Here is a 9,760-nt window from a genome sequence, read left to right as displayed (position 1 = left end):
TACAAAACTTACGCTGCAATAACAACAACAACAACAACAACTTGAAGACGAGGAATCACTTGCAAACATGGCCATGAAAATGCAATGGGTGTCTTGGGCAAGTCATACGCTCTCAGCTTTAGGGGAAGACAATGGCAAGCCTCCTGACCCTGTGACAAGTTTGCCTCAGGGTGACCAAAAAGCTGGAAATGACTTGAAGGCACACAAAACAACAACATGGGTTTAACCAACATGGCATAAGGATTTGATCTGCATGGGCAGCTTCTGCCTCACTGGATAGGAGTTGAACAGGAAATAGTTACTGATGTGGTTTTATAATTTATACAAGAGTGGAGGTCTGTTTAGGCAGAGATTCCCCGACTCCTAGGAATGCCCCAGTTCCCTAATCAAAGTCATTGGAGCCTTGTGGTGAAAGAGAGGATGTGGATGAAAGAGTTTTAGATCCCATAAGGATCTACCCAAGATCTCATCTAGAATCAACCCTTAGCACACATAAATGCTACATTGCTGCCAGACAAGCATAATCTCTCAGATGAGGCTTTTATTCTCAGAAGAAGTTCCACTGTGTACATCAATATATACATCAACACCATCCACACCAGTAACAACCCACTCTGAGGTGAAATGCTCATCACTACTCTAGCAAAGGCTCCATGCCTCTCCCTCTGTGTCACAAAGGATCCTGAGTGACTCTTCACACTGGGAATATTCTACAGGACTTTACAGCACTTGCTAAATATCTCTTGATGTCACTGTTGGGGCATGGAAACACGCACTGTGTCCACCACAACCACCTGCGGAGTTGAACCATGTGGGCGGGACACCAGGGAGAAGGAATCTGAAGAGATGTCTGCAAAGGTATTCAGGCCAAGAAGGAAAATATTCCTTCACCACTGCAAACGGCCTTGAGCTCCTGGCTTGAGAAATAATGACAAGAGCACTTCAAGCCTTCACAGTACATGAGAGCTTTAATAAATAAGTTACTTTAATAAATAAAATACTTTGCCAACCAAACAACCATAACAACAAAACAAAGAGGCAGTTACTCTTACACCAACTGTCATAACTGACACTCTCTCACAGAAGGACTGGCAGCATCAACATTCCATAATGCAAGTGTCAAATGTTAACTGCCACTGGAACTGTAATAACTTCCGCTACAGCTCTATTTTGTGGTCACATACATGTCATTGTTACATAATACTATAAGAGAGATAGAAATGGGAAAATATCCGTAAACATGGTGCAATGCAGTGATTTCCCTAATACCAAAAGAGACTACTGTAGAGATGTTGAACTAATTGACGACTATAGACCAATATCTCTTTTAAACTTAGACTATAAGATATTTGCCTCGATACTGGCCGATAGGCTTAAACAAATCCTGACACAATGGATACACAGTGATCAAGCAGGAGGTCTTCCAGAACGTCAGATTAAAAACAATACAAGGATCTTAATGAATATAATTGAATATTATGAAATTCACAAAGGGAAAAAATTAGGTATTATCCTGCTGGATTTAGAGAAGGCATTTGACAATGCGAACTGGTTTTTTTTGAAAGAGGTGCTAAAACAATCTGAAATCGGAGAAAGTTTTTCAAAATGGGTTAATATGATATATACAAGTCAACATGCTCAGGTGCAAATAAATGGTGAGAGATCTGGAAAATGTGAAATAAGTAAAGGTGCCCGACAAGGTTGCCCTTTGTCGCCGCTCCGATTCATAATCGTGATCGAAGTTATACTTAAAAGAATAAGGGAAGATGACCAAATTAAAGGAGTACAAATTAAAAACTATCAGTATAAGTTAAAAGCTTTCGCAGACGATATAATCTTATTTGTTGATAATCCTATTAATAATATTGCCAGAGTTGAAGCAACCGTAGAAAAAGTGTTTAATATGGCAGGATTTAAGATAAATAAACAGAAAAGCGGTATTTTGATTAAAACATATCTAAATTAGAGGAAGAGGAACTAAAGAAGAAAACAGATTTAAAAATTGTGTATAAAACAAACTATTTGGGAATTATCATTACAAACAAGAATTCTGAATTAATAGAAAATAACTATACTGCAACATGGGAGAAAGTGAAAAACAACTTGAAAAAATGGAAGAACTTGCAGTTATCAATATTAGGGAGAATAGTCCTAATTCAAATGTATGTACTCCCCAAAATGATTTTTTTTATTCCAGACTATTCCAGTTATAACATATAACAAAAATTTTAAACTGTGGAACAATGATATTTGCGAATTTATCTGGCAGGGGGAAAAATCCAGAATTAAATTAGCCAATTTGCAAGATCTAAAGAAAGAGGTGGATTAGGTCTCCCCAACTTACAACTATATTACCATGTGTGTGCTTTTACATGGATTAAAGACTGGATGGACCTAAACAATGATGATTTATTGATATTAGAAGGTACAAAATTAGAGAAAGGATGGCACGCATATTCAACAGGGATTTCAGGTCTGTGCCTGAAGGAATAGGACTGGTCTGTTTTTAAATATTGCAGGGATCTCTAAATAATATCTTTATGTGGAAGACATGGGTTATTGGGAGGGTAGCACACAGAACTCCTGTTGTTAGGAAATGAAACTTAATCTTAAAAGGGGGATAAATTTCTGTTGTAAAGCTCTTTCTTTTAAATCAAATCAACAATTCCCCCTCAGATAAATGAACATTGCAACCTGCAAATCTGTTTAATTCGCCTATATACGTGCAATGCTGGGAAAACTGTTTTGCCTCTGAAAGCTGTCAGGACTACAGGGCTGCTCAGGAAGAGACCAGAAATACAGTCCTCTCCTGTGACGTGGGAATGAGGCAAGAAGCCACAAAACCTCCACAAGATGGTGTGGAAAGTGGGCCTTGTCACATCTTTGTGGCTTGTTGCCTCACTTCCAGCAAGTCTGGTGTGGTTGATAGATTTGGTGGGTGGGTGTTCATCTCTCACAAATTCATATTTTGAACCATTTCATTGTGTTCCAGGTGGTGTCTGGGCATAAAATGGTTAACAAAAGGAATACATTTTGACATATTTTGAGGTATAAAATTTTATTCTCTGTCACGCCCAACACACCCCAGCACCTTTGGCCTCAGTCTGACTTTAAATTGTCCAGTTCTTCCCACTGTGTTTCACTTTGCCCCGACCCCTCTTCTCCATTTACCTGAAAATGGTGACCATGCTTGGATTAGTGAAAACGATGTGAATGACCATGCAGATATTAAAAATGTATAACCTATGTATTTTAAGTTCTGTATTATATAAGCAAAGATGTCATGTCAAAATATTTTGGAGGGGACTGCTGGTGTAATATGTCTTTAAACAACTGGAAAATATTTTGATTGACAGATAGGAGTTGACAGTTGGAATGTGAATGTTCAGTTGGTTGAGAGTTATGGTTGAAGCAGCAGCGTGTAGTTGACTGCTGTGTGTGTGTGTGTGTGTGTGTGTGTGTGTGTACTAGTTTTGGAGCTGTGAAGCAGACTCTGAGGTTGATTATAAGTCATATATAAACTGAAAATAAAAGTCCCCACAACTTTGGATCAATCAACTGTTTCTGATTGTTTATGTTAAGTGATCAAAACTGGTCAGTGCACTGCCAATGCCAATAGCTGGTGTGTGCATGTGTGTGGTGTGTGTCTTTTTACTCTGCTGTATATATGGTTTGTGTTTGTTTGTTTTGTTTTGTTTTGTTTTTGCTCTAGCTGTGAGATTTTTACTCAGACTGTTGTGGCTCGTGTGCTGCGCCCATAACCCTTGTTGGGACCTATGGAAATGACGCACAATGTCCACCACGACCACCTTCAGAGTTCAACCACGTCGACAGGACGCCAAGAAGAAGGAATCTGTGAAGATGTCTTCAACTAATAACGACTCTTACAAGTCTTCACTCTAAACGAGGGCTTTAATCTTCCTTTGCAGTACAGTATTTACAACATTGATATACACAGTGTATTGGACATCCGTCTCTAATACACACTATTTACACCAACCAACAATAACACAACCTCTGAGGCAGCCACATTAACACACAACCATCTCACTGCCTCTCAGTAACAGACTCAGCCCACTCTCAGGCACCAACTGTCTCCCAGCCACAGACACAGCCTACTCTCTGAGGCACCAACTGTCTCTCTCTCACAGACACAGCCTACTCATAGGCACCAACTGTCTCTCTCTTCTCTCAGTGACAGTTGAGAACTGACAGCTGACAGTTGCATCAACATTGCAATGATGCCCTTTTTGAATGCTGACACATTAGCTGCCACTGGAACTGTAAATTATCTGCACAACAGCTCCCCCTAGTGGCCACAACAATGTCATTTCCTGACACAGACTGCGCCAGGAGTTGGTCTTGACCAAATATAATTACTGGCTTATGTAACAGCAGACACATCTAGATACACATGTTGCTTTCGTAACAGATATATCTATACATGTACATAGCAATAGCAAGTACATTTCTGTACTGCTTATCAGTGCAGTGTAAGCTAATTGCCCCCAACAATCTGGGTACTTATTTTAGCGACCTTGGAAGGATGCAAGCCGCAGTTGAGCTTGAGCCTTTTTGCTGGTGTTGAATTCGCAACCTTATGGTTTGTGAGTGGTTGCAATACAGGCATTTAACCACTGCACCACTAGGGCTCCATGTAGCAATGTATGACTGACTGAGATATTATCAAGATGACATTCAGACCTTCCCCTTTTCTATGATATGAATATCTCAGTGTGTACAGCAAGCTTCCAGAAAGTTAATGCTTGGTAGCACACATATAGTGCGTCCTTTTTTTATATGGAGGATCTGTTCCGACCCCCCCCCCGCATAAAAAAAAGCATAATGGGGTCGTGCATGGTGTGGCGGTGTGCATGCGCCATGGGCGTGCACCCCATTACTCTTAATGGGACGCGCTGGCCCTTGAGCCCCGCACGCTCCCGCGGGCTACCTCACAGATGCATCCACATATGACGTGGCGCACTGTACATCCTTTCATCACCATCCCATTTTCACACTTTTTTGAACTCTGTGGTCAATTTGAAACTCAAGGTGTGTACTGTATATTTGCTTTTTAAAAATCATACTTTTGCCCCTCTGTCTCTCTGCCTGCATATTCTGAGCTGTCAAGACAGATCTCTTCCGGCAGGCCTTTCCAGAATAAAGTCTTCAGCCACATAACAATCACTCCCATAAGGTGAACTTTTTAGAGACCAAGTGCCTACACTGCAACCCAAAACTCATTTATTGCAAAGTGCCACATTCCTCTGGCTTTCTTGGTACTAACACTGGCAAACTGTGCTGGGACAACAGCGCACATGCCCACAGAAAGGGCTCCGAGTGCCCCTCTGGCACTCGTGCCATAGGTTCGCCACCACTGGCTCTATGCCATGACTCTGCCCATGATTATTAGATTTTAATGTTATTTATGTAATTTAAATCTCAATTTAATTCTTTTTTAAAGGGGGATATTGTGTATATCATTGTATGATTTTATATGTTGTTTGCCACTTCGATTGTTTTTACAAAAAGCGGGATACAAATAAAAGTTTTATTATTTTATTTTTATTATCACTCAGTATCTAAAGTGCAGGGCACCAAGCAGGGAACATCTCCTTCCTGTCCAGCTTGAGGGAAAAGTTCCTGGCTGTCAGAAACAGACGTTGGAGGAATAAATCATGATTTATTCCTCTTTTTCCTGCCTGTTCCAGGAGCAGGAAATAGGCTGCTTTACTCAATCACCTTACCTTGGCAGCTTCCATCAACAGTATTTGCATGGTCATACGTTTCTTCTCGTGCCTCCAGCATTTTTTTTGCAACCTTTGCCAGGGAGCGCATACAGTCCAGCATTGCCCTTCTGTCCTGCTCACTTGACCTCACATCACGCCAAAAGCTTTCTGCTATTTCTTTAAGAATTGCTGGATACTGGTCTGTTCTCTGCAAGTAGTCATTAGCGAGTTCCCGCTGGTATTTTCTAGTAATGGACTCCTGCTTGTTGGTGCTCTCCATTATTGACAGGGCTATACGTTCCCCCCTACGTGCTCTCCTGTCTCTGAGCAGCAGTTCCAGAAGCCTGCTTGGTCCATTGTCACCTCCTACAAAAAAATAAAGCAGCATATTTGATAAGATATATGGATCATGCATTTCAAAACATGAGTACTTAGCCGTACTGTTCTAAAACTTTGTTTAGCAAGCAGTGTAATGACTTTCTGAAACAGAATGCCTACCATCCCTCTTCTGTGCACTGATTATCAACATACCAGCATCCTCCACCTCGGCAGGCTGTGCGTCTTCTTGTCCTCCAATGTCTTCATCAATCTGAGTTTCTACAAACAGAAGATGAAATAGCTTCTTTATATATAGTTATGCAGTTTATTGACCATCACATATTTCCCAGTGTTGACAACACCAATAACAGTTACAGTGCTGTAGAATAAAGCTGTATGTGTATATTGCAATAGACAGTTCCTATATGTCATAATCACAAAAGTCAACATGGGTTTCTGAAAAACAAGTCATGCCAGACGAATCTGATCTCTTTTTTTTATATAAAATTATCAGTTTGGTAGATGATAGGAATGCTGTGGATATTGCATGTCGGAATAGTAACAAGCTCTAAATTTGAGCCATTATAGGGTCAATGACCATTACAGGGTTAATGGAAAGCTATTGAGAACACAGATGACTTCCAGCTGTATATTCATAGCTCTGATTAACTTTAGTCTTAATAAGGCTAGCTTTATAGTGAGTTCTCTCTCTCCCCCTCTTTTGCTCACTGTGGCAGGTTACAGACCGCCGAGAAGTGGAAGTCTGGCTCCGCCTCCGCTTGCAGCGTCCAGGAACCGCAGCCTTTAAACAGCGCGACTCCTGGATGCTGCAGAGAAGGAGCGTGGAAATCGCACTCCTTCTCAGGCCCTGGAAGAGGTGCCGCAAGCGCCAAAGGGCGCACTCGCGGCGTCACTTCCGGGGCACAATGTGTGGACACAGAGCATCCGCTACGTCAATATGGCGGCAGCTGTGTGGAACAGCCGCTGCCATTTTGTGCGTGCGGAGCACATACTAGGGTTAGGGGGTGCGGAAGCACCGCCCCTTCCTAACCCTAGTACACGCTCGCCGTGTACTATATGGCGGTTTGTAACCCACCTGTATTCTCAGCCTTCTTTTCTGTTGCATTATAGTTATGTTATTTGTTTGTATTATATAGTTTGAATTATTATTTGTTATTATTTGATTAGCCATTACTACTATGGTTTATTTTGTATCCATTGTATATATGGGTTTTGGATGATTCTGTTAAATATATTGTTTGTTACCCTTTTAAAACATTTATAGATAAAGCCTTATTTATAGTACCCTGTCTCAATTTGTCACTTTTCAAATCCATTGTTCCAACATTGCATACCTTGATTTCAGTAAGGCCTTTGACTACATCTCCCATGACATTCTTGCAAACAAGCTGGTAAAATGTGGGCTAGGCAAGGCAACTGTTACATGGATTTATAACTGATTGACCAACTGAGCCCAAAGGATGCTCAGCAATGGCTCCTCTTCCTCCTGGACAGAAGTGACTAATGGGGTCCCACAGAGTTCTGTCCTGGGCCCAGTGCTATTCCACATCTTTATCAATGACTTAGATGAAAGAATAGGGGGCATGTTATCAAATTTGCAGATGACACCAAATTAAAACAAGTAGTTAATACCCCAGAGGACAGAATAGATTAGAAAGATGGGCCAAAAATAACAAATTGAGAGAGAGAAGCAAAGATGTAAGATGAGGGACACCTGGCTGAACAAGACTACGTGTGAGGCCAGGGGTAGGCAACCTGCGGCCCGCGGGCCGGATGCGGCCCGGCAAGGCCTTGGGACCGGCCCCAGCCTGGTCCTGCCGCTGATTGCCACTGGGGCCTTTGGGGGACAATTGTCTATAGAAATCTCAGAAACATGCATTTATATTAACATTTTTTTAAAAATCAGCAAATTTTTTTGCGTGTCCTCCATTTTTTTTTAAAAAAGTGTCTTCCATTTGAAAATTTTGTCCTACATTTGTCCTGGTTTATTTATATATTTAATTTTTTAAAAAAAAATTATGTAAGTATTTATTTTTTGGCTTCGGCCCCCCAGTTGTCTGAGGGACAGCAACCCGGCCCGCGGCTCAAAAAGGTTGCCTACCCCTGACTTAGGCTAAAAGAGAGAGAGAGAGATTGAGAGAGAGAAGCAAAGATGTAAGATGTGGGACACCTGGCTGAACAAGACTACGTGTGAAAGGGATCTAGGGGTCCTAGTAGACCACAAATTGAACATGAGTCAACAGTGTGATGCGGCAGCTAAAAAGGCCAATGCAATTCTAGGCTGCATTAATAGAAGTATAGTGTCTAGATCAAGGGAAGTAATAGTGCCACTGTACTGTGCTCTGGTAAGGCCACACCTGGAATAGCGTGTCCAGTTCTGGGCACCACAATTCAAAAAGGATGTGGAGAAACTGGAGCATGTACAACGAAAGGCGACCAAAATGGTGAAGGGTCTAGAAACCATGCCTTATGAGGAGAAACTTAGGGAGCTGGGTACGTTTAGCCTGGAGAAGAGGAGGGTATGATAGCCTTGTTTAAATATTTAAAGGACTGTCATATTGAGGAGGAAGCAAGCTTGTTTTCTGTTGCTCCAGAGAACCGGATGCAGACCAATGGATGCAAGCTACAGGAACAGAGATTCCACCTAAACATTAGGAGGAACCTAAGAGCTATTAGGCAGTGGAAGGCATTCCCTCAGAGAGTAGTGGAATCTCCCTCATTGCATGTGTTTAAACCAGTGGTTCCCAACCTTCCTAATGCCATGACCCCTTAATACAGTTCCTCATGTTCTGGTGACCCAAACCCATGAAAATATTTTCGTTGCTACTTCATAACTGTAATTAAATAGGTGTTTTCCAATGGTCTTAGGCGACCCCCATGAAAGGGTCATTTGACCCCCAAAGGGGTCCCGACCCACAGGTTGGGAACCACTGGTTTAAACAGAGGCTGGATGCCCATCTGTCAGGGATGCTTTGATTGTGATTTCCTGCATGGCAGGGGGTTGGACTGGATGACCCTTGTGGTTTCTTCCAACTATATGATTATACATGGGGGAGGCATCCCTTGTATTAAATATAAATTATTTCCTTTCAGTTAAATATTCATTTATTGCTGTAGCATCTGAAGACAGAATAAGTAAGATTTTATCCTAAAAATGCAGACCAGGACTAGAACAGGCCGGTGCCTCACTGTCTTCACTTTGTATTATATCAGCATGCACTCTTTCACATAAACACTGCTGCTCCTCCACCTCCAGTTCCATATGCTCCTCTTCCCTGCCAGCATCTGCAAATGAAGATGGCAAGAATAAAATTATAAATTTAAATTGCAGTTCTGTTTAGCATCTCAATACTACCTGCTTTTGCTGTAATGAGTCAGTTGATTAGAAAACACAGTTAAATACAAAACATAGTTAAAAGCATCCACCTCAGCTGATGCAACTTCAGTAGCAGGCCCACAACAGAGAGCTCCATGCAGTGGGGGTAGGTTTGGCGTTAAACATAGGCTGAAATGCATGCCTCTGTTCCCAGAGATCAGAGATCAGCTTGCATGGGGAAAAACTAATGAATGCCACAGGGTCACACTGTCTCAGCCACTGTGAAACCTACTCTAACAGCAGGCAAACAACAGAACAATCCTTTCACTGGGGAGAGGAGCTTCAATAATTGGAACATATGGTTATTTGCATTATT

General features: G+C 41.7%; 1 protein-coding gene and 1 pseudogene across 8 annotated transcripts in view; one reads left to right on the top strand and one right to left on the bottom strand.

Annotated features, from left to right (window-relative positions):
• Nucleotides 1-9,760, top strand: part of LOC121922955 — a 52,923-nt pseudogene that overhangs the window by 9,930 nt on the left and 33,233 nt on the right.
• LOC121923016 (zinc finger protein 225-like) overlaps nucleotides 5,546-9,760 on the bottom strand; it is a 28,802-nt gene continuing 24,587 nt past the window's right edge. For 7 of the 8 annotated variants that reach the window (XM_042453100.1, XM_042453101.1, XM_042453099.1 and 4 more), the window contains 3 exons: nucleotides 9,231-9,353; nucleotides 6,261-6,326; nucleotides 5,546-6,095 (listed from right to left, as the gene is read on the bottom strand). In XM_042453100.1, coding sequence (XP_042309034.1) covers nucleotides 5,731-6,095; nucleotides 6,261-6,326; nucleotides 9,231-9,353 — 554 coding nt within the window. In that variant the 3' untranslated portion in view covers nucleotides 5,546-5,730. The remainder of the gene's footprint in view (nucleotides 6,096-6,260; nucleotides 6,327-9,230; nucleotides 9,354-9,760) is intronic. The other variant, XM_042453106.1, reaches the window with a different exon arrangement.

The sequence above is a fragment of the Sceloporus undulatus genome, chromosome 2 (genome assembly GCF_019175285.1).
Source record: "Sceloporus undulatus isolate JIND9_A2432 ecotype Alabama chromosome 2, SceUnd_v1.1, whole genome shotgun sequence".
Taxonomy (NCBI): Eukaryota; Metazoa; Chordata; class Lepidosauria; order Squamata; family Phrynosomatidae; genus Sceloporus; species Sceloporus undulatus.
The sequence above is the reverse complement of the archived record's forward strand: the minus strand, read 5'-3'. Positions and strand labels throughout refer to the sequence as shown.